The sequence below is a fragment of the Erinaceus europaeus genome, chromosome 10 (genome assembly GCF_950295315.1).
Source record: "Erinaceus europaeus chromosome 10, mEriEur2.1, whole genome shotgun sequence".
Classification (NCBI taxonomy): Eukaryota; Metazoa; Chordata; class Mammalia; order Eulipotyphla; family Erinaceidae; genus Erinaceus; species Erinaceus europaeus.
In genome coordinates this window covers 100,553,822-100,578,366 of record NC_080171.1, presented here as the reverse complement: position 1 = coordinate 100,578,366, position 24,545 = coordinate 100,553,822, and the positions used below count along the sequence as shown (strand labels likewise).

Below are 24,545 nucleotides of genomic sequence, written 5' to 3'. Positions count from 1 at the left end.
AAACAGTTAAAGCCAGGCAAATTCTGGACAAAGGGAATGCCACTGCGATATACGGGAAGGTATATGAAGACGTGTAACTATTTGTGCAACTGTAATAGCCACCTGCTAGCAGCCTGTTTCTGTATTCCCTATTTGCTTGGCATCTTGAAATTGCACCAAGTAACTTAGAAACCTGTCCTATAGCTATTAACACCCTAGAGTACAAAGGTTTGGGGCTGGTGCTTTTTTCAGAGAGATCTGACATGAAGCCCTCTGGTGTACATACAATTTTTCTTTTTTCAAATATATGGTTTTCTGGTCTCATTTGCTGCTTGACTGGGTTCAGTCTTTGACACTGTAAATGCTGGAGAACACTCTGATTTCTCTCATGAAATAAATACTTTAAAAAAATTTATTGGGGCTGGGCGGTGTCATTTTTGGTGGAGTGCAAATATTACAATGTGTAAGGTTCAAGGTTGAAGCCCTTGCCCCCCCTCCCCCCGCAAGGGGAAAGCTTCATGAGCACTGAAGCGGTGCTTAAGGTATTTCTCTGTCTCTCTTCCTATCTCCCCCTTCTCTCTCTTTCTTTTTAAAAAATATTTATTTATTTATTCCCTTTTGTTGCCCTTGTTGTTTTACTGTTGTAGTAATTATTGTTGTCATCGTTATTGGATAAGACAGAGAGAAACGGAGAGAGGAGGGGAAGACAGAGGGGGAGAGAAAGACAGACACCTGCAGACCTGCTTCACTGCCTGTGAAGCGACTCCCCTGCAGGTGGGGAGCCAGGGCTACAACCAGGATCCTTCAGCTTTGCACTACGTGCGCTTAACCAGCTGTGCTACAGCCCGACTCTTTTAATACTTCTCTGTTTCTATCCAATAAATAAATGAAATAAAAATAGAAAAATATTTGTTATTATTATCTTATTTTTTTACATGAGAACACTGATCAACTCTGATTTACGGTTGTGTTGAGGACTGAACCAGGGACTTTTGATGCCTTAGGCATGCAAGTCTCTTTGTATTCCATTATGCTGTCTGTCTAGCCCAATTTGTTTATTTGTAACATGAAAGTGAGAAAGCACCAGAATATCATTCTGGAATATGTGATGTTAGAAAATTAATTCATAGAGGGAGTTGAAATTTATGCTACAGCCTCTCTCCTGCGTTAATATTTTTTTAAAAAAGAAAGAAAAAGAATCTGTACTTATTAACATGTCCTTAAGCGCTATTATCACATCCACAATTATCTGAGAACAGTCAACAAAGCCTGAAGGTCGGCTGGAATAGTTAGAATTTAGCAAATCCAGATTAAAATTCTGCATTTGGGAATTGCATGGAACCCACCCACTACAACACTCATTTCGCTTCTGCCAACAATGATTGTTTCCAGTAAGCTTCAAGAAGAAATAATAATAGCTCACCCTTGCTTGGTAGGGGATTATAGTTGGAGACTAGAACCCTAATTGTATGGATAGAACAACCATAACCCTCCCCTCCTCTGCCCTTTCCTCCCCCTTATTTATTTGTTTGTTTATTTATTTATTTATTTATTTATTTAATAGAGATAAGAATCAAGACAGAAAGAGGTACATAGAGCGAGAAGGAGACACACCTGCAGTACTGCTTCACCATTTGTGAAGTTTCAGCACTGCAGGTGGGGACCAGGGACTTGAACCTGGATCCTTGTACATGGTAGCAGTGGGTGTGCTACTGCCTGGTTCTTCTCTTTTTTCCTTTCCTTTACCTCCAAATCTTTTTTTTTTTTTTTTTTTTTTTTGCCTCCAGGGTTACCATTGGGATTCAGTGCCAGCACTATGAATCTAATACTGCTGGAGGCTTTTTAATTTTTGTTGTTATTGCTGTCGTTGGATAGGACAGAGAGAAATCAGAGAGGGGGAGAGAAAACGCTGGTCCTTGCGCTTTTATGTCATTTATGATTACCTTCCTTTCTTGCACTGTTCAGCCCTGGTTTATAGTGGTGTGGGATTAATTCTGGGACTTTGGAGCCTCAAGTATGAGAGTCTCTTTGCATAACCATTATGCTATCTACCCACCCTGTATTTGTTTCTTTTTTAAATTCAGTGTCAGGAAATGATCCCAAGGCCTGTGCATGTCTGATACCACCAAGTGGCTTCCCAGGCTCATTTTTTTTTCATTCTCCATGGCTTTTAAAGAGAGAGATAACCACAGCATCACCCCACCACTCATGGAGTTCACCCAGTGCAGTCCATCATGCTTCCATGTGGTGTTGAGGCTTGAGCCTTGGGTCTCATACACAGCAGGCTGTGCACTGTACTAGGTGAACTATCCTATGGTTCTTTAATATTTTTTTTAATTAAAATACAGGGCTGGGTGGTGGTGCACCTGGTTAAAGGCTCATATTACAGTGTACAAGGACCAAGGATCAAGCCTTCAGTCTCCACCTGCAAGTGGAAAGCTTCACAAGTGGTGACGCAGGTCTGAAGGTGTCTCTCTTCCTCTCTGTCTCCCCCTTCCTTTTTAATATTTGGCTGTCTCTATCAAATAAATAAAGATAATTAAAAAATAAATAGGGAGCCAGCAGTAGCACACCAGGTTAAGCACACATAGCGTGAAGCGCAAGGACCTGTGCAAGGATCCCAGCTCAAGACTAGAGCTCCCCACCTGCAGGGGCTCGCTTCACAAAAGGTGAAGCAGGTCTGTAGGTGTCTTTCTCTCTCCCTCTGTCTTCCCCTCCTCTCAACTTCTCTGTCCTATCCAACAACAGCAGATGCAAAAAGAAGGCTGCCAGGAGCAGTGGATTTGTGGTGCAGGCACTGAGCCCCTGTGATAACCCTGGAAGCAAAAAAATAAAATAAATAAATAAAATCAAAATACAAAAATTGGGGGCTGGGCAGTAGCACATCCAGTGGAGTGTACACATTACTGTGCATAAGGATACATGTTGAGCTCCTGGTCTCCAATTTTTTTTTTTTAGATTTTATTTATTGATTCATGAGAAATGATAGGAACTAGAGAAAAAAACAGATATCACTCTGGTACCTGTGCTGCCAGGGATTGAACTTAGGACCTCATGCTTGAGAATCCAATGCCTTATCTACTGTGCCACCTCCCGGACCACCCTGGTCTCCAATTTTTGGGGGTGGAGTGGTGAAGTAGTGCTGCGGGTGTTTGTCAGAGGAAAAAAAAAAAAAAGGGAAAAATGGCTACCAGGCACAGTGGATTTGTAGCACAAGCACTGAACTTCAATGATAACCCTGGTGGGGGAAAAAAACCCCAAAAACTCAGGATTTTAGGTTGGGGAAATGTCTACTGGTAGAGTGCAGAACTTGCAGCCCTAAGGCTTATGGCTCAATTCCCAATGCCACGTGTATCAGAGTGAAACTCTAGTGGCTTTTCTATCTCTTTAACATCTTAAAAATATTTTTATCTGGGGCCGGGTGGTGGTGCACCTGGTTGAGCCACATGTATTATAATATGCAAGGACCTGCGTTCAATTTTTTAAAAAATTAAAAAAAATTATTTATTATTGGAGACAGAGCAATTGAGAGAGAGACAGAGAGGAAGAGGGGCAGAGAGACACCTGCAATCCTGCATTACCGCTCGTGAAGCTTGCAATCCTGCATTACCGCTCGTGAAGCTTGCAATCCTGCATTACCGCTCGTGAAGCTTTCCCCCTGCAGGTGGGAACCAGGGGCTTGAACCTACGGCAACCTTGTGTGCACTGCCATGTGTGTGCTTAACCAGGTGTGCCACTGCCTAGCCTGCCTTTTTTTAGAGAGCAGCCACAGCTTGAATCACACACATGACAAAGCAGCACATTATCCAACTGAGCTATTTCACTGGCCCTCAAGGGTTTTCTCACTATGTGAAATTCTAATGTACATAAAACAGATTAAAAAAAAAAAAAAAAGAGGCTGGGAAACAGCTCAACTGGAAGAGTGGGTGGGCTTGAATGTCCGAAAGTCCCAGTTTGATTCCTAGCATTGCAAGTACCAGTGGGGTGCTCTGGCTTCTTTCATATGAAATAAATTAAAAAAATATTTAACGAGAGAGAGATACACCAGAGTATTGCTCTAACAAAGGTGGTGCTAGGAATGAAAGCCAGGGCCTCATATATGCAAGTGCTGTGCTCTACCACTGAACAGTCCCCAGCCCAAGGGTGATTTTATTTAAGTATTTATTTATTCCCTTTTGTTGCCCTTATCATTTTATTGTAGTTATTATTGTTGTTGTTATTGTTGTCATTGTTGGATAGGACAGAGAGAAATGGAGAGAGGAGGGGAAGACAGAGAGGGGGAGAGAAAGATAGACACCTGCAGACCTGCTTCACTGCCTGTGAAGCGACTCTCCTACAGGCGGGGAGCTGGAGGCTTGAACCAGGATCCTTATGCTGATCCTCACGCTTAACCCGCTGTGCTACCCGACTCCCCCAGTGATGATTTTCAACCTTTGAGATAATGGAAGTAAGGCACTTAGCCCAGTGCCTGGCACAGGAATATCTGCTATACGCAAGGTAGGCTCTCTTCATCTTCAAGGAGGCTAGAGGGCCATAAGAGGAGTGGAAATCAGCACAAAGAGACAGGTTTATAATGAAACAGATGGCTTATATGTTTATTTATAAACAGGACACATATACACATATATCACATACTCACTTCAGTCATATATATACATATACCAGGCATCTCTGAACATTTCAGTAATACACAGCTGGCAACACCACTTCCTCTCTGTCCCCTCTCCCCCATCACTTTCTCACTGGAAATCGTGCCAATTTGGATGTGTCCTCACTGCTTTTCAAGTTCACATCCACTTGTCTTGGGTCACAGGAGGGGCTGTGAGCCTGTGCTCAGTCACTCATGTCCAGGTCAAATTCTGCATACAAGTCTTTGGTGGTCACGCCTCTGATGACAGCTGAAAAGAAGGATGGATGAATGTCTGGTGGAGAAGTAGAAAGGAGAATGGCCAAACTCCTGGGCCACCCAGGACCCTCATGTGCACCTTCTTCCTGTACTCCTCACTGACCAAGACAGCTCCTCCTTCCAGGTCCTTCTGGTGGGGGGAGGGGTGGGGTGGAGAGACACCCTGCCTGCCCAGTCTTAGATTAGACTCACTGACTCTCATTCCACTTTGTTGAGTCAAGCAAGCCTCTTTGGAAATCCTTAACACTTCTTTTTCTCATTTTTTCCTTACAATAAAAAAATGTTTTTAACTTTGTTTAATTTGGTTTGATAGGACAGAGAGAAACTGAGAGGGAAGGGGGTAGAAAAGGAGAAAGAGACAAACACCTGCGGCACTGCTTCACCACTTGTAAAGCTTTTAGTCTGCAGGTGGGGGCTGGGGACTTGATCTTGGGCCCTTGTGCTAGTAATATCTGCACTCAACCAGGTGTGGCACTGTCCAGCCCCCCCTTGTTTCCCCCATCCTTCCTTTTTTTTTTCAATCAGAACACTGTTCAGCTCTGGCTTATACTAGCACAGGGTACCTCAGAATCTTCAGGCATGAATGTTTATTTCGTTTTATTTATTTATCTATGAGAAAGAGAAAGTGAAGGGAAGAGATCAGACATCACTTTGGCACATGGGATGCCAAAATCTCATGCTTGAGAGTCCCAAGCTTTTTATTTTTGTAAATAGAAACAGAGAAGTTGGGGGGGGAGGAATGCCACAGCACGAAAGCTTTGTTCAGTTTAGTGGGGGCTAGGCTCAAAACTGGATCAAGGACAAGGCAAAGCAGCACAGTATCTAGGTAAGCTATTTTGCTGGCCCAAAAGTCCAACATTTTATCAACTGTGCCACCTTGTGGGCTGCATGGAAGGCTTTTGCACAATAATCATACAATCTTCCTGCCTTCACCTTAGAATTATTTATTTACATAATAAGTAATTATGTAAATAAATCCTATAAATATAATAAAACCATATTATATAATAAGTAATAAATAGACTGGGACATTCTGGACCTCTGGCATGCAAATCTAGTGCTCTAATACACTGAGTTAATTCCTCAGCCCGAGAATCCTTTCTTCACATAGAGCCCATAATAATCTGTTAATGATTTCTATTATATTCTGGGCCTATATCCTACCTGATGAGTTATTTCTCTAACTCTAAATAATCTTAAAAAAAAAAAAAAAAGGTTACAGTGTAGTAAGTTCAGTGTGCCTTACCATGCACCAGCCCAGATTCAATCCTGACCACCACAAGGGAAGTAAAGGAGGAGGCTCTGGTGCTGTAGTGCCTCTCCCTCTCTCTGTTTCATCTGAATGAAAAAGTGGCCCAGACTGATTAACACTTGTGTGAGACCTCGGTTGAAAAAAATAAATAAAGGATGGGCTGGGGTGACAGCATAATGGTTGTGCAAAAAGACTTTCATGCCTGAGATTCTGATGTCCCAGATTCAATTCCCCAGCAGTACTATAAGTGAGAGCTGAGCAGTACTCTGCTTAAAAGAAAATAAAAGAAAAATCCCAAAGGATAGGCCTGCAGCTGGGTTCTATTTAATAAGAGCTCTGACTTGACCACTAGGCTACAGTCCACTTATATCCCTTTCTGCTGGGGCCCAGATCGCCTCCTCTCTTCACCCATGCATATTTCCCTCCTGTTCAGTCCATCTCCTCCTTGGGGCCCATTCCCTATGACATACAGAGGAGCCCTCCCTTCTGTGGAATCCTGGCCACTGCTGGGCATTAAGCACTGTATCTCATGAAGCAGCTGGGCAGACTACCAGCTCTGAACACCATCCCAATTGCTCACTGGCTGCTGAACTAATTAGGGTGTTCCTCCCCACACCCCAGTCCAAGCTAGGTGTGGGTCTGTGGCTATCCACATTTCCTCACCTGCAAGATGGGCTACCCTAGTCAGCCCACAGCCTCTAGAGAGATTGTGTTCAAGGAGGAACTAATATCTCTTTAAATCAAACAGGCTTGCCCTTGTATGTTCTGCCTCACTTCAGAGAAAGATGATGGCTTAACTAGAGATTGAATAGGTCCCAGGATACTGGAAATTTAGTGCTTAGCCTAAAGAGGAAAAACCCATGCTCAGTCCTGCCTGTAGCCTCAGAGTAGGCTCTACATTTTGGGGAAGAACCCAGGAACTCAAGAAAGTAAGAATACAGTGACCTCAGGGGTACTCAGGGAGAGAAGTAGCTGAGAAGGGTGGGAGAGCTGGCAAGTTAGGAGGTCCAGGAATTCATCCAAGCGGCCCAGGGCATGAGGCCTGTGTTATAGCCCCGGTCACTGCTTTGGAGGTCTGCTGCTCACCTAGTTTGCCCAGCAGCATCTGTCCTACATCCTTAATGTCATTATACTCGTGGAGCTGGTTGATGTGGTCATCCAGTTCATCCACACTGTAGCCTCTGGGGGGTGATGGAGAGAAAGAATGGTTAAGGAAACTGACAGTGGCCACAGGTTCAGAGAGCAAGCTGCTATCTATGTAACACATGTTCATGAAAGGACACCTTCTTGATGCCAGGTGCTGGGGGACAGTGATGACAAAATAGATTCTACCCTCATGGAACTTACTGGGAGGTGGGGATCTCATACTTTTATGGAGGGGTTTCAAGTCACACTGTACTGCGTCATACTGGGGACAGCTGAGGATTATAGGTCAGAGCAAGAGCAGTCAGTCAACTCTCTTCAAGTGTGAAGTACACACTTTGTTAACTTTTCAAAAAGATTTTATTTATGAGAGGAAAGAACAGGAGTATTACTCTGGCACATGTGATGTTGGGATTGAAATTGGGACCTAAGGGTTGGGCTAGTTAGCATGATGGTTATGCAAAGAGACATTCATGCCTGGGGCTCCCAAGTCCCAGGTTCAGTCTCCCACACTACCATAAGCCAGAGCTGAGCAGTGCTCTGGGGAAGAAGAAAAAACAAAACAAAACAAAAAACCAACCAAACCAACCAACAAAAAAATGTGAAACTGGGGCCTAGAGCTTCAGAGTCCAACATTTTATCCACTGAGCCCCCCTCTCAGGCCACTGAAATGCACATTCAAAGGTTTCTGAGTCTGTGCCACATGACTGGAGTGAGGGGTGTGGGATGTGGGCAACAGAGGGAGACTGGGATAGCAAAAGTCCCTGTTCCTGACTACTCTCAGATCCTAGTTCCTGCTTCTCCTGCGCCTGACCACACATGGTCTGAGAGAGGCTGCTAAGACATCTCAAATCTAGGGCCTGGGCCTATTTTCCCTGAGACTAGTGCAACTGGTTTCAGTTACAAGGCACTAGGTTTCTTTATTTAACTAGTAATACCAGAGCCTTTTGGTATACACAGAACCATGGATTAAACCCAGGGTCTCACTCATGCAAGCCTTTCTTTCTATATAATGAATCACTTCCCTGGCTTTCCAGGCACTAGTTATAAGTTATTGTAAGCAGCCTGGGAGTTGATGCAGTGGATAGGGCAATGAACCCTCAAGCATGAGGTCCTGAATTTGATCCCTGATATAGCATGTAACAGTGAAGCTCTGGTCCTCTTTATCTCTCTCTCCTCCTTTCTCTCTCTCTCTCTCTCTTTTTTCTCTTTAAAATTTCTTCATTGGAGGATTAATGTTTTACAGATCCTTCTTCTCTTGTTAATAAGTATGTAACTCTTTTTTTTTTTAAGTATGTAACTCTTGAAAAAAAAGGTTAAGTGGTGTGAGTCCAGCCTCCATCACAGTGAAAGAAGCTTCAGTGCTGTGGTCTCTTTTTCTTTTGAAAAGGTCGGCGCAGAGTGATGGTAACAACAGCAGTAAAAAGCTATCTTCATCCTGCTGAGGAGTTCAAGGTGACTTACTCAGATATGAATAGGGAGATCTCCTGATTCAGCATGTCCTGCTTCTCCTTCAATTTCTCAATGTCAAGGTGCAGAGACTCTTGGCTGATCTCATAAGTCTGACCAGACTTGGGAGATGGGCACTGAGTGGCACAGAAAGTTATTAGTTGGACTGACCAATATTATACAATTCAGAACCTAGAAGCTATCTATCCCCTCATAGATACTCTTTGTTTCTGCCTGGTAATCAATCAGCCCTCCCACTCCCAGAGTAAGATTATATTTTCCAGTCTCTTTGGGAGTGAAATGTAGCCCTATAACTACGTTCCGGCAAGGAGAACTTAATCAGAAGTGATGTATACTACATCTAGAGATTGTCTTTCAGAGCGGGGTAGTGGCACACCTGGTTAAGCACACATAGTACTATGTGCAAGTACTTGCACAAAGATCTGGGTTCAACCTCCAACCACCCCAACCTGTGGGGGTATGCTTCACAAGTGGTGAAGCAGGCTGCAGATATCTATCTCCCTCCCCCACTCTTTTTTTTTTTTTTTTGCCTCCTGGGTTATCACTGTGTCTTGGTGCTGGCACTACAAATTCACTGCTCCTGGCAGCCATTTTCCCCTTTTTTCTTTGATAAGACAGAGAGAAACTGAGAGCGAAGGGGAAATAAAGAGAGAGATAGAGATAGACATGAGTACATTATAGCCTGACATCCTCTCTCAATTTCTTTCTATCCTATCAAATAAAATTGAAAAAAAAAAAAAAAAAAAAAAGCCTCAGAGAGTGGTAGATTTGTTGTGCTGGTACCTAGCCCCAGCGATAACCAAAAAAAAAAAAAAGTTGGCTAGAATAAAAGATCAGTCCTGGATGATGAAAGAGAAGCTGTGTGGAAAGGTGGTTGAACAAGAGCAACACTTGGGTTCCTGATTTTTGTTTGAACCACCACTGTTTGTGGGTTTTTCTTTTACTCTTAGTCAAATTCAGTTATAACTAAAGGGCCTGTCTTGGCCCCCAAGCTGACGTGGAGCATCTGCTTCAGATCTACCTTTTTGATTCCCTTCTCAAGTACATGATGTTGCCTAGTTTATGTTCTCACTGGATAACAAAGCCTGTCCCTGAAAATTACAGTTCACCTTCTTTCTGCCTCTAAAGGCTGCAAAGGCCACTGCTCAGTACACTGCTAATCTTCAGGAAGTATGTGTTGGATCAACTGTTTACACAGGACACAGAAGAAACTAAGGAAGAAGTGGCTCCTATTCTTAGAACAGTGACTTTTATCAGCCAGTCAACAGAGAGTAAGTACTACCTGCCAGGCGCTTGTAAAGGCTTCAAGGCTTCAGCAATGGATGCGTCCCCTGACCTCACTGAACACACATACAGCCTAGCCCAAAATATTAAACACACATCAACTATGCTCTTCCTCCAGATGTTCTATATAAAGCTTTAGTCACAGGTCATACTTTATCAGAAAGACCTTCTTTTGGGAGATGGTTCAAGAAGAAAGGCATGTTTTATCATGTTTAAGATCTGTGTTTGATTCCTAGCTAAGCACAAAGGAATCCCATGAACAGCACCAGGGGAACTTCATGGGTGATAAAGTGGAACTTTGATGTTCCTCTTTCTCTCTAAAAAAACAAACAAACAAAAAAACTCTGATCAATGCATCTAAAATGATCTTTTCTGTTTAATTTTTTAATGAAAGAAACGAGGAGAAAAAGAACCAGAGCATCACTCTGGCACATGTGATGATGGGGTACAAACTAGATACCTCAAGAAATTATCAAGTAAAAGACTCTAGGGTGGGTGGGGAGAATACAGGTCCATGAAGGATGATAAATGACATAGTGGGGGTTGTATTGTTAAATGGGAAACTGGGGAATGTTATGCATGTACAAACTATTGTATTTACTGTTGAATGTAAAACATTAATTCCCCAATAAAGAAATAAATTTTAAAAAATTATCAAGACTTGCCAAAATAATCTTGTGCAGAAAGAACAGAATCATATTCCCAGATCTCAAATTGTATTATTAGGCCATTGTAATCAAAATTGCCTGATACCAAAACAAAAACAGACACACTGACAAGTGAAATAGAACTGAGAGCCCTGAAATAAGCCCCTACCCCTATGGACCTCTAGCCTTCAACAAAGGTGCCCAGACTATTAAATGGGGAAAGAAGAGTCTCTCCAACAAATGATGTTGGAAAAATTGGGTTGAAACATGCAGAAGAATGAAACTGATCCACTACATTTCATCAAACACAAGAGTAAATTCCATATGGGTCAAAGACATGTGTTAGACCAGAAACTATCAAACACTTAGAGGAAAATATTGGCAGAACTCTTTCCCATCTAAATTTTATAGACAACTTCAATGATAGGAATCCAACTGCAAGGAAGACTAAAACAAAAATAAATCAATGGGGCTACATCAAAGTAAAAAGCTTCTGCACAACAAAAGAAACCAACACCCAACAGAAACTCCTTACAGAATGGGAGATCTTTACATATCATACATCAGACAAAAGGCTAATAACCAAAATATATAAAGAGCTCACCAAACTCAGCAAAACAACAACAACAACAACAAAAACAAATGACCTCATCCAAAAATGGGGCAAGGATATGAACAGAGTTTTTTTTTTTTTCCTTTTTTTTTTTTTCTTTTTTTCTTTTTTTTTTTTTCCTCCTCCAGGGTTACTGCTGGGCTCGGTGCCTGCACCATGAATCCACCGCTCCTGGAGGCCATTTCCCCCCCCCCCTTTTGTTGTCCTTGTTGTAGCTTCGTTGTGGTTATTATTATTGCCCTTGTTGACGCAATTCGTTGTTGGATAGGACAGAGAGAAATGGAGAGAGGAGGGGAAGACAGAGAAGGGGAGAGAAAGACAGACACCTGCAGACCTGCTTCACCGCCTGTGAAGCGACTCCCCTGCAGGTGGGGAGCCGGGGCTCGAACCGGGATCCTTACGCTGGTCCCTGCGCTTTGCGCCACATGCGCTTAACCCACTGCGCCACTGCCCGACCCCCTGAACAGAGTATTTACCAAAGAAGAGATCCAGAAGGCCAACAAACATGAAAAAAAATGCTCCAAGTCATTGATTGTCAGAGAAAAGCAAACAAAGACAACAATGACGAACCACTTCACTCCTGTGGGAATGTCATACATTAGAAAAGGTAGCAGTGGGCTGGGTTACAATGGTTACGCAGAAAAGATTCTTTTATTTTTTTTTTTAATTCTTTTTTAAAAAATATTTATTTTATTTATTTATTCCCTTTTGTTGCCCTTGTTGTTTTATTGTTGTAGTTATTGTTGTCGTTGTTGGATAGAACAGAGAGAAATGGAGAGAGGAGGGGAAGACAGAGAGGAGGAGAGAAAGATAGATACCTGCAGACCTGCTTCACCGCCTATGAAGCGACTCCCCTGCAGGTGGGGAGCCGGGGTTTGAACTGGGATCCTTATGCCGGTCCTTGTGCTTTGCGCCACCTGCGCTTAACCCGCTGCGCTACAGCCCGACTCCCGCAGAAAAGATTCTTAGGCTCCAAAGTCCCAGGTTCAGTGCCCCACACCACCATCAACCAGAGCTTAGCAGTGCTCTGGTAAAAAAAATAATTTTAAAAAACTTAAAAAAAAGAAAAAAGAAAAGGTAGCAGCAACAAATGCTGGAGACGATGTAGGGGACAAAGGAACCCTCCTGCACTGTTGGTGGGAATGTAAATTGTTCCAGCCCCAGTGGAGGACAGTCTGGAGCACTCTCAGAAGGCTAGAAATGGACCTACCCTATGATCCTGCAATTCCTCTCCTGGGGATATAGTCTAAGGAACCCAGCACACTCATCGAAAAAGATATGTATATACCTGTGTTCATAGCAACACAATTTCTTTTTTTTTAATTAGATTTTATTTTAATTTATTATTGGGTAGAGACAGAGAGAAACTGAAAGAAGGGGAGCTAGAGAGGGAGAGACAGAGAGACACCTGCAGCCCTACTTCACCACTCATGCTTTCCTCCTGCAGGTGGGGACCAGGAACTTGAATCTTGTGCACTGTAATGTGTACATTTAGCCAGGTACGCCACCATCTAGCCCTTAGCAGCACAATTTGTAATAGCCAAAACCTGGAAGCAACCCAGGTGTCCAACAACAGATGAGTGGCTGAGTAAACTGTGGAATGTATACACAATGGAATACTACTCAGGTATTAAAAATGGTGACTTCACTTTCTTCATCTCATCTTGGATGGACCTTGAAGAAATCATGTTGAGATAAACCAGAAAGAGGATGAGTATGGGATGATCCCACACACAGAAGTTGAAAAATAAGAACAGAAGAGAAAACACAAAGCAGAACTTGGACTGGAATTGATGTACTGCACCAAAGTAAAGGAGTCTGGGGTGGGTGTGGGGGAGTGTTCAGGTCCTGGAACATGATGGCAGAAGAGGACCTAGGTGGGTAGTTAGAGTGTTATGTGGAAAACTGAGACATGTTATACATGTACCAACTACTATATTTTACTGTTGACTGTAAACCATTATCCCCCCCATAAAGAAAAACAAAACAACTCAGGATCTTATGCTTGAGAGTCCAGTGCTTTAGCTTCTGTGCCACCTCCTGGTTGCTGAGTCATTTTCCAGTCACTCATTATCTCTGTATGTATTGTTTTTTAGTACATTAACTCTGGTTTTCTTTTTTTTTTCTTTCAATTTTTTAAAATTATCTTTATTTATTTATTGGATAGAGACAGCCAGAAATCTAGAGGGTAGGGGGAGGTAGAGAGGGAGAGAGAGACAGAGAAACACCTACTGCCCTGCTTCACCACTCGCAAAGCTTTCCCACTGTAGGTGGGGACTGGGGGCTTGAACCTCGTTCCTCGAGCATTGTAACGTGTGCTCAACCAGGTGCACCACTACCCGGCCCCAACTCTGGTTTTCAAGACTTGAGGAGTAAAGTATCACACTAAACTAATTTAAAAAATCTATTTATTTATTTATTCATTTATTTTTCTTTATTGGTAGATTAATGGTTTACAGTTGACAGTAAAATACAGTAGTTGATACATGTGTAACATTTGTCAGTTTTCCATATAACACTCTAACTCACCCCATTCTAGGTCCTCCTCCACCATTATGTTCTGGGATCTGAACACTCCCTCCCTGTCCGAGAGCTCATTATTTTGGTGCAATACATCAAATCCAGTTCAAGTTCTGCTTTGTGTTTTCCCTTCTTTTCTTCTTTTCTTTTCCTTTTTCTTTTCTTCTTCTTCTTCTTCTTTTTGCCTCCAGGATTATCCCTAGGGCTCTGTACCTGCACTACAAACACACTGCTCCTGGAGGCCATCTTTTTTCTCACTGTTGTTCCTGCTCAGCTGTTGTTGGACAACACAGAGAGAAATGGGGAGAGGAGGGAAAGACAGAGAAGGGGAGAGAAAGACAGACACCTGCAGACCTGCTTCACTGTCCGCAAAGCAACAGCATTGCAGGTGGGGAGCTGGGGCTCAAACTGGTATCCTTGTGCCAGTCCCTGTGCTCTGCTCTATGTGCACTCAACCTGGTGCACTACCGCCTGGCCCCCTTCCCTTCTGTTCTTAAAAAATAAATAAATAAATTATATATATATATATATATATATATATATATATATATATATATATATATATATACATATATAAAATGATAGAGAAACTAAAGCAGCATTCAGTTATATGCGGATTGAGTTTGTGTCTTATACATACAAGTTTCACAATTTAAAACTGAGTCACCTCCTGGCCTGATGTTTTAAAACCTCTATCATCACTGGTCATATACATCTCAGCATTATTATTTATTTACTACTTACTTTTTAAACTTTTCTTTAATTTACATTTCTTTATTTATTTTGGATAGAGACAGAAAGAAGTTGAGAGGGAAGGAGGGGATAGAGGTAGAAAGACATCTGCAGCATAGCTTCACCACTTGTGAAGCTTCCCCCCTACAGGTAGGGACCAGGGGACTGAACTTGGGTACTTATTCACTGTAATATGTGCACTCAACCAGGTGTACCACTCCCTGGCCCTTATGTTTAATATTTATGTGAGTGGCTCAGCTGGTGGCTCACTGGACTCTCAAGGATGGGGTCATGAGTTCAGTCCTCAGCATGTGCCAAGGTGATGCTTTGGTTCTCTCTACTCCCCACTCCCAATATATAAATAGACTAAAACTATTTTTTTTTTTTTTGAGATAGAACCAGAGCACTGATCAGTTCAGGCATATGGTGGAGCTAGGGACTGAATCTGTGGCCTCTGGAGCCTCATGTATGTCTGATGAGCTACTGATATGCATTCACTTTGGCCTGATTATTATATATATATATATATATATATATATATATATATATATATATATATATTTTACAGGCAGTATTTTCATACTGTCTTACACCAATGGAGGGTAAACTTCAGGAAGGCAGGGAGTTCTGCTCACTGCTACTTGTAGTGTGTCTACAACAGTACCTGGCACATGGTAGACAATCAATAAGTGCTTTGTTGAAGTTGGTGTGTGCTAAGGGAGTGTTTAACAGGACTAAAGCTGGAAATGGGGGGGGGGATTTTCTGAGGAAGCTGAGCTCTAAAAGGAAGAGAAGGTATCAGCTTGGAAGAAGGTGAAGTATTTCAGATGGGACAGTATATCCACATGCTCTTAAGCAGAGGAGTGCATGAATTTGAGGGAAGGATGGGAAAGTGGGGTGGAAAATAACACAACTCACCCCACCGTGTGTGGTGCAATAAGGAAGATTTGCTCCCCACTTGGAGAGCCTGAAAAAACACTACTTCTAAGAAGCAAGAAGAAAGGACGGTGGGACCAGGCGGTGGCTCTCCTGGTTAAGCACACACATTACAGTGTGCAAGGACCCAGGTTCAAGCCACTGGTCCCCACCTGCAAGGGGAAAGCTTCATGAGTGATGAAGCAGCACCTCAGGGTCTCTCTGTCTCTTTCCCTCTCTATCTCCCCCACCCCTCTCAATTTCTCTCTGTCTCTATACAATAATAAATAAAAACATAAAAAAAAAAATGACGGGAAGGATATAGAAATGCCCTGGGGCCTAGGGGTGGAAGAGGGCGGCGGGTGCACTGCAATCACACAGAGGAGAGCAAACAAGGCAGGAACCACACGCAGACTCACCGGGGATCGGAAGGGCCCACAGCCACTTTTGGAAAGTCCTGGTAGCGTCCTGGAAAAAAAAATGGAAGGGGGGAAATTTCCCCACTGGACCCTGAGTCTGGGAGGAGAGGAGTGCAGTGGAGGTTTAGGGGCAGGAGGAGCCGAGAAGTAGAGCGAGCGGGGCTGGATCCTCCCGTAGGGAAGAAGGCCAGTGTGCTACCGGGAGCGAAGCAGGGGTCCCCAGGAAGGAGAACTGGGGGCGGGGGGCTGGGGGAGAGGAGAGAGGTATGTGTGGAGGAGGGCTGGAGGGCTGCGGGGGTGACCTGTGGGATAAGACTGAGACAGCTTTGGAAAGGACCTGAGAAGAGATTCGTCTTCGCTCTATTGTTGTTCCTCACCCACCTTCTGAGTCCTGGGGCCCGGGGCCCCCATCTTGGGGGTGTCTGCTGTGCACGAGGATTCATGGTGGGCGTGGGGGACAGCCCTTGAGGTCGTGCATGAATTGGAATCCTGTGACGGGACCGGAACTGTCACTACGGAGAGTCGGAGGAGCGGCTCGCGTGAGGAGGCCCCGCCCCCTCCCCGGAGGTGGGCGGGGACAGCGGCTGCGCTCTCAGCTTTCATTGTGACTCCGCCCATCCCCTGTGGGCTCGAGACCTTATAACCACGCCCCTTTACCTAATAACTTTCCCACTGACCAATGAGAAGTGGGGAAGTAGGCCACGCCCACTACACGTTAATTAGAACCACCCTGGTTCCGCCTTTTTTGGCTCATTTACTTGTGGTAGCCCTCCCTTTCCGATAGCACTCGCAGTGCTTGCCGGGATATTTCGGGATGTGGAAACACCCCTTCCCTCCCCCCCACAAGATGTCCGAGGTGGAGCGCCAGAAGAGTTTGGCAAGAGCTCGGAAGAAGGTAAAAAGGTGCCGGGTCGCGGCTCCCTGACCCAGCCAGTGGTCCTTCCACGGCAGTGGCCAGAGTCAGTGCTGCCCCTGAGGCACACCGAGTGAGCCCCCCGGCCCCCCCTTGGCGCCCCCAGCCCCAGTCTTCCCAGGTAGTCCCGCCCCTCCGTAGTCCAGACTGCCCTAGCCGGTCCCTCCGGGCTGACTTCGGGCCGCTGACCCCAGGGCTTCCCCCCTCCGGGATTGCTGTTTTCCTCCTGCCTCCCAGACCGGACTTCCCAGGCTCCCCGGCTCCCTGGGCTTCCCAGGCTCCCTGGGCGCCTGTTCTCCAAGGATCCGGGTGCCAGCCGTGCATTCCCCTCCCCCCTCCAGGTGGAGCGGCGGCTGGGGCGCTGGGCGGGCAGTGACGTCACAATCCCCTTGGAACTGTCATCATCCCTCGCGTGCGGGGTTCAGCTCCTCCCACCCGACCCCCTAAAATGTCCAATTCCCTTTTCCAGTTTTTCCTGTCGCGGTACATTTTCAATTAGGGATTGGGAACCATGGCTCCTAGGAGGGAGAGGTTTTAGGCTCCCTTACTGAATGAAGACTGCCTTGTTTTTAGTCATCGATAACGTTAAAAAGTCTCACACCAATTGCAAAAGTTGACAACAGTCTCTGGGTGACATGAGGGAAAGCATATTTGATCTGGAAAACGCCTCCCCCCCGCCCGTTTCTGTTGTTTCAGATTTTTACCTGGTTTTTTCAGCCTCAAATTCTACTTCCTTAGGATTCTAGGACTAGAGTGGCTCAGTCTGTGCTCTCTGCGGAGAGTTTGCTTATGCTGTGTGCAACTGAGAAAATGAACTTCACAGCAGAGAGCCTTTCCCAGACCATCTCCACACTAGGTGCTTGAATCACACAGGACATATGTCAGACTGAAAGTTTTGCTTGAGTCTCCTGAGAAAAATAATTCTATATTAATGTAATATGTATCTGCATAGCTGTTTAACTGAATGATAGACATCTCCCTGGAGTGAGTCCTCCTATGTCTGTTAGTTCTTGGATCTATGTGGATCATTGCCTTCTGCCCTCAGGATACATTGATGTCAAAGTCTGCAGAGACTGGTGTATGGTTCTCATAGATGTGTGGAGTGCTTGCTTTCCCACTCTACCTCTGGTTTCCTGTCCTGGCTGTGGTTGGTTGATGGCAGAACCCCAGAACTCAGATTCAGAAGACTGAGTGTGAATTTCATTATTTTGGGCCTGGGATGTGGCAAAATGAGTAGAGACTGAACTTGAAAGCATGAGGTCCTGAGTTCCACCCCCAGCATCCCACATGCCAGAATGATGCTTTCTCTTTTGTCTCTTGTTTTAATAAATTAATCATTTAAATGATATTCTTTTATTGTCTTTTTTTGGTGAAGCCATGTTAGCTCCATTTATTCAGTGGTTAAGTGAGGATTAAAACACGTTGTACAGTTTGTTGGTTACATTAAATCAAACAGCAGACAGAGTATTTTTCAAAGTAGATGGTGAGTGGTTGATGGGCAGTCGTTCTTTTTTTAATACTTATATTTATTTATTGGTTAGAGATAGAAATTGAGAGGGAAGAGCCAGATAATGAGGGATAGAGAAAGACACCTGCAACACTTCATCATTTGTGAAGTTTCCCCCCGGCAGGTGGGGACAAGGGATTGAACCCAGGGCCTTGTGCATTGTAACATATACACATTTCTGATTGTGCCACTGCAGAGTCCCAGACTATAGTGCTTTTTAAAAAATTATTAGTGATTTAATATTGAGTCATGAAATTACAAGATAATAGAGGTGTAATTTTATACAGTTCCCATCACCATAGTTCTCTGTCCCCATACCCTCCATTGAAAGTGCAATAGTTCTCCCAAGGTCACAGATAAGGGTTCATTCTACATTAAAAAAAAGTATACGTGTAATTTTCCCCAGCTTGTTCAATGGCCCTGTCTTCCTAAGCCACCGCTACACTTGTTACTACTTCCGGTATCTTTCCTTTCTTCTTCTCCTCTCTCAGATAAGAGAAACAGTGCCTGGCTTCCTCTGGTGTTCTCCAGATACATTTCCCTTTCAGTAGTGGTATAAAAACAATATTCCTGGGAGTCAGGTAGTAGCACAGCAGGTTAAGCACACATGGCACAAAGCGCAAGGACCGGCACAAGGATCCCGGTCCTTTGAACCCCCAGCTCCCCACCTGCAGGGGAGTCACTTCACAGGCGGTGAAGCAGGTCTGCAGGTATCTATCTGTCTCTCCCCATCTCTGTCTTCCCCTCCTCTCTCCGTTTCTTTCTGTCCTATCCAACAATGATGACATCAGTAACAACAACAATAACTACAACAACAATGAAAAATAACACAGGCAACAAAAGGGGAAATAAATAAATATAAAAAAATTAAAAACAAAACAATATTCCTGGTGACAACTGCTTTGAGTCTAGGTGGAATGGAGCTTCAGAGCCCTCTGGTTTTCGCCCCCTATCAATTATCCCTGTAGAAGTATGGACGAAAATTATTTTTGAGATCCTGAAGGTGAGACTTACGTCTTTTGAATTGCTTCTCTCTGCTGGACATGGACGTTGGCAGGTCAATCCATAACCCCATCCTGTTTCTACATTTCCCTAGTGAGGTAGGGCTCTGGAAAGGTGAGGTTCCAGGAAGCATTGGTGAGGTCATCTTGGGCTATAATTCATATGAGTTTTAATTGCTTTTTTTCTTCCTGCAGCTTCGTGAGTTTCAGGAGCGTAACAACCAGATCCATACGGAGGCAACCAAGAAGAAGAAGATCAAGTGTGCCAATAGTAGCCTTGATAATTCAATAACTACTTCTGAAGGTTGTCATCCAGATGTGGAAGTGAGTCTTGACTGGCTAGGCTTCTTGGGATAGGGGTGCTCAAGAAACAGGGTTGACTGTGGAAGGAATGTCAGGTGCTGGTAGACCCGGGAGAAAACAAGTACTTTATGCAACAGACTTGGATGCCTCTTAGGTCAGGAGGTGATCTGATTTTCAAGTCTACCTTAGCCACCAGATTGCTGGGTGACTGAGGGAAAGCCACTGCTTCCCTGGGTTTCACTTGTCGTTAAAACAATACTGTTGGGTCAGGTTGGTGGCTTTTAAACTACTTTTGTAGCTGTGGAACCCTTTCTTTAAGTGAATCTTTACTCTGAAGTCTGGTTTTAAAAGTGGAGGCCACTATCTGGATTCCCATTGGATTCATCCCCAGTCTCCTGGGTTTGGGGAGAGACTGATGAGCACAGGAAGAAAAGCTCTGTTTTGGTCTGGAGTCTTCACATTACATGACTCCATCATTCGGGGAATTTGTTCATCTGTTAATTCGAAGTAACTAGAAAAATGGCACAGGTTATAGTATGATCCCTTTCATTCTTTCAGTCACTTTTCCCAGCATTCTTTTGCCATGAATATCAGGTCTTTTTTCCCTTCTGTGACTTTATTGTCTCCCTCTAAGCTACTTTTCTCTTTCTTTCCTCTCCCCTTGTTTTGCTTCTTTTCACTCCTATAGCTTCTGGAGGCGCTGGTGTTCGACCTTAACTGCCCCAGTGGGGTAGTGGTATCCCCATTAGCCAAGTGGAAGGTGAGCCGTGCTGACACTGCCTTTCTGACTTGCTTTCTCACAGCTGTGCATGCTCCTGCGGTTTCTCTGATTTGGAGGGTATTTTTCCTCTGACTTTATGTTGCTGTTATTAGCTTCTGGCCTGTTTATATCTGCTTTTTAACCTGCTTGGTTGATTGCTTTTTTTTTTTTTTTTTTTTTAACCTTCCCTCACTTCTTAGAGCATCTTGGAGAAGGTGAGATACACCTTGAAGGTTAAAGGTAGTTTGGGGATAACTTCGAGGGCAGGTGTGTCAGATTTAGGCTTTAAAAACTTGAATCTGGGATGACTGCATGATGGTTATGCGAACAGCTTTCATTGCCTGAGGCTCCAAGGTCCCAGGTTCTGTCCCCATCACCACCATTAGCCAGAGCTCTCTCTCATTAAAAAAATGAAAATAAATGTTTAAAAGTTGTTAACATCAAGAGATGGCATGAGAGTGATGCATTTGTGCCCCTCCACACCTGCTGCATTCATAGCATATTACCCAGACGTATACTATTTAAAAATAATTAAGTAATTCAGTAAATAACTGAATAAAAACTTGAGTCTGAATGTCTGCTGGTCTTATCAGACCAGGAGACCTTAACAGGTCTTGCTCTCTGGGTATCTGTCATGAAAACATCACAGTAGCTCACAAGCAGTTTTATTTTTCAGACTGATGAATTCATTTTGGTTTGAGAGTAGGGTTAGAGAAAGGGAGCTAACATTAGAGTTATGAGAACTGAAGTTATTTTTTCACAACTGTGAAGGATGGTAGTATGTGTGCTTTAACTGGCCGTGCCACCATCCAGCCTCAGGTTGAATAGGTAAGTGACCCAATGGCGCATTTAGTTAAATATACGTGTGCCATGCAGAAGGACCCAGGTTCAAGCTCCTGGTCTTTACATGCAGAGAATAAGCTTCACTAGTGGTGAAGTAGTACTGCTGGTATCTCCATTTATTTCTCCCTCTCATCCTTCCCTCTCAATTTCTCCCTGCCCTATCAATATAAGAAAAATAAATTAGGGAGTCGGGCTGTAGCACAGCAGGTTAAGCGCAGGTGGCGCAAAGCACGAGGACCGGCATGAGGATCCCAGTTCGAGCAGGGGAGTCGCTTTACAAACGGTGAAGCAGGTCTGCAGGTGTCTATCTTTCTCTCCCCCTCTGTCTTCCCCACCTCTCTCCATTTCTCTCTGTCCTGTCCAACAACGACGACAACAACAATAATAACTACAACAATAAAACAACAAGGGCAACAAAAGGGAATAAATAAATAAAATATTTTAAAAAAAAAGAAAAATAAATTAGCAGGGGTTGGACGGTGGCACACCCAAGTTAAGCATGCATAATGTGAAGCATAAGGATCCTGGTATGATCCCCAGCTCTCCACCTGCAGGGGGTTCACTTCAGAAATGGTGAAGCAGTTGTCTATCTCTCTCTATCTCTCCTTGCCTCTCAATTTCTCTCTGTCCTATCTACTAAAACAGGGAGAAAAAAAAAAAAGGCAGCCAGGACCAGTGGATTTATAGTGCTGGCTCTGAGCCCCAGCGATAAACTCTGAAGGCAAAAAAAGAAAGAAAAATAGGGCGGGAGAGATAGCATAATGGTTATGCAAACAGACTCCCAGACCTGAGATTCGAAGGTCCTAGGTTCAACACCCCCCCCACACACACACACACACCCCACCATAAGCCAGAGCTGAGCCAGTACTCTGGTTAAAAAAAAAAAAAAAACCAACAAAAAGAAAGAAAAATAAATTAGCAGAAAAAGAAGGGGCAACTATGTATAAATGTGGACAGATAGTTGTAGAGAATATGGTTGGTCTATATCTATAACTTTAGGGGAACTGTGGTGGATTGCAGTGGGGAGAGTGAAGATTCAGAACTCTGGTGGTGGGAATGATGTGGATTCAAACCTCTGTCGACATGTAATTCTGTAATATAAAAATAAGAAAAAATTTTAAAAAGGTTTCCACTGTTGTTTTCGATGGGTTAGGTTGTTTTCTCCAGGCTGGCTTCATGGGCGGGTAACAGACGACCAGGGACTCATAGTTGAGCTATAGGCAGTATCTCTTTATTCATGCAGGACGCAGCACAATCTAAGCCGAGCTAAGCTAAACTCAAGGTAAAGTACTCTAAAACTCACAATGCTGTCTTTATATATACTTCCCAAGTAGGGTGGAAACAGGCTGTGACATAGAGAGGGTGGAGAGAAAAGTGACTGGTGAAAATCAGAGTGTGACAAAGAGAGGGCAGATTAGGCAAGAATCCTATCACTGAACCACAAATGCCCTGGAGGGAGGGTGGAACTTGTTAACAGTGGTTATGTAAATAAAATAGTGTTAAGCAGGGGGGATTTAAACCAAATGAAACAGAAGGGGTCTCATGCATACCAACATTCCACCTTAAAACTGACAACAAAAATGAAATACTTGAAAGTCGTTTTCAGTTAGCCTCTGATGGCAGAGCCACTGTCCTTAGGTGCTGGAGAAAACAATGCACTGCAAGGGCGCAGTAAAGGGGGCTTAGGGCTCAGAGGTGGAGGTGGGAATGCAGGCAGCACTGCAAAAAGTCAGGTAGACTTTGCCAACATTCCAAATGTTGAGCTGAGAGAGAGAAAGGGCTCTACCTGAACTTGGAGGCCGGCCGGGTGGCATTTAAGGTCTGTTTAATATCCACTCACATGGACAGTGGTTGAAATGGGAGTCCCAGGCAGAGAATGGGGTACAGGGAATAGCTAGGAACACGAGTTTACAGAGCACCTTGCAGGAAGTCAGAGAATCTGGGGTGCACCAGGCTGGAGGATGACATCTGCTGTGTGATGTTGACACTTCCTCCTTGACTTGCTTTCTTGGGAGACAGCTGCCAGGCCAGAGAAACTGAGCTGAAACAGGGCCAGATCCTGCTTGAGACTTGTTTAGGAGAAAGTTAGGACAAGGCCCTGGTGGCTGGGGTTCGTCTTTTGTCAGGACTGCACACATTTGGTTGCTGAGATCTTTCCAAGTTCTGTGACACACTTTGTTGGCTCAGAAGTGTCACAGAAGTGACACTAGGAGAACACAAGAAGCCTTGAGGAGGTCTGAAGCTCTGTATCTGCACTAATATACTAAGATCTGCACTTTGTTTTTTAAGATTTTTTAAAAAGTTTTTTAATTGTCTTTACTTATTTATTGGGTAGAGACAGCCAGAAATTGAGAGGTAGGAGATGACAGAGAGGGAGAGCAGTGGAGAGGTACCTGCAGCACTGCGTCACCACTTTTGAAGCTTTCCCTGTGTAGGTGGGAACCAGGGGATTGAATCTGGGTCCTTGTGCACTGTAGTGTGTGTGCTCAACCCGGTGTGCCACCACTCGGCCCCTTTTAAGATTGCATTTATCATGAGAAATGATAGAAGAGAGAAAGAACCAGACATCACTCTGGTACATGTGCTGCCAGGGATTGAACTTAGAACCTCATGCTTTAGAGTCCAGTGCTTTATCTACTGTGCCACCTCCTGGACCACAGATTCTGCACTTTCATTCCATGGTTGTCCCAGAAACAACAGTTCATATACACATACTCGTTTCTGGTTGTTTTTTATATTCTGTCTATATTAATGACTTACCTACTTTAGTTTCTTGTATTGCAGCAGAACAAGCTGGTGATCTGTATTCTGGGAAAGCTAACTGGGGGTGCTAGGAGATGGTCACACAAGTGATAGCATACCTACGAACAGGGAAAATGGATTAAAAAGTGAAATTCATAATTTTTAAGGAGGGATAGAGTTCCTGCTTTGAATTTGGGCTGTCCAGAAGGTGGGTCACAGGGCAGCCAGACAGTGTCTCCCAGCACATGCAACTATAATCTGATGGCAGCCAGCCCTGTGCCGCCTGCTGTGTATCCCTGAACCCCTGCCATGAGGCAGCTCCCTTCTGTATGGCCTCCTAACACCCTACTCTGTTTTGTGACAGGAGCCAAAAGATCAGGCTACTCCTATATCAGCTACTGCTGTTGACCTCACGGCATTGGTTTCTTCTACTTCCACGGAGATTGCTGATTTACCATCAACAAAGGCTTGTATCTCATCCTCCTCTGCCCACTATATGTTCCCCTTCCTTCCCAAAGAAAAACAGTTTTATAGATTTTCTTCCACATTTCTGTGTTCCTAAAACCAGAGTGGATTGGAAAGGTTTAGGTCAGATT

At 44.1% G+C, this 24,545-nt stretch overlaps 2 protein-coding genes across 9 annotated transcripts in view; one reads left to right on the top strand and one right to left on the bottom strand.

Annotated features, from left to right (window-relative positions):
* Positions 1 to 4,546: 4,546 nt before the first annotated feature.
* SWI5 (SWI5 homologous recombination repair protein) lies at positions 4,547 to 16,442 on the bottom strand. 2 transcript variants are annotated; one of them, XM_016189854.2, is made up of 5 exons: positions 16,262 to 16,442; positions 15,881 to 15,929; positions 8,745 to 8,866; positions 7,224 to 7,318; positions 4,547 to 4,877 (listed from the first exon to the last, which is right to left on the bottom strand). In XM_016189854.2, exons 1-5 carry the CDS (start codon positions 16,321 to 16,323, stop codon positions 4,813 to 4,815), a joined length of 393 nt encoding a protein of 130 aa, XP_016045340.2. In that variant the 5' UTR covers positions 16,324 to 16,442; the 3' UTR covers positions 4,547 to 4,812. The 2 variants fall into 2 exon arrangements, with proteins under 2 accessions (XP_016045340.2, XP_060056248.1); XM_060200265.1 differs by lacking the exon at positions 15,881 to 15,929 and having other exon boundaries at positions 16,262 to 16,413.
* Positions 16,443 to 16,635: 193 nt separating this feature from the next.
* LOC103116844 (golgin subfamily A member 2-like) overlaps positions 16,636 to 24,545 on the top strand; it is a 32,511-nt gene continuing 24,601 nt past the window's right edge. For 3 of the 7 annotated variants that reach the window (XM_060200252.1, XM_060200250.1, XM_060200249.1), the window contains exons 1-3: positions 16,636 to 16,775; positions 19,497 to 19,625; positions 24,314 to 24,415. In XM_060200252.1, coding sequence (XP_060056235.1) covers positions 16,695 to 16,775; positions 19,497 to 19,625; positions 24,314 to 24,415 — 312 coding nt within the window. In that variant the 5' untranslated portion in view covers positions 16,636 to 16,694. Of the gene's footprint in view, positions 16,776 to 19,496; positions 19,626 to 20,299; positions 20,365 to 24,313; positions 24,416 to 24,545 lie in introns of those variants that run through there. The other 4 variants (XM_060200253.1, XM_060200251.1, XM_060200254.1 and 1 more) reach the window with 3 other exon arrangements.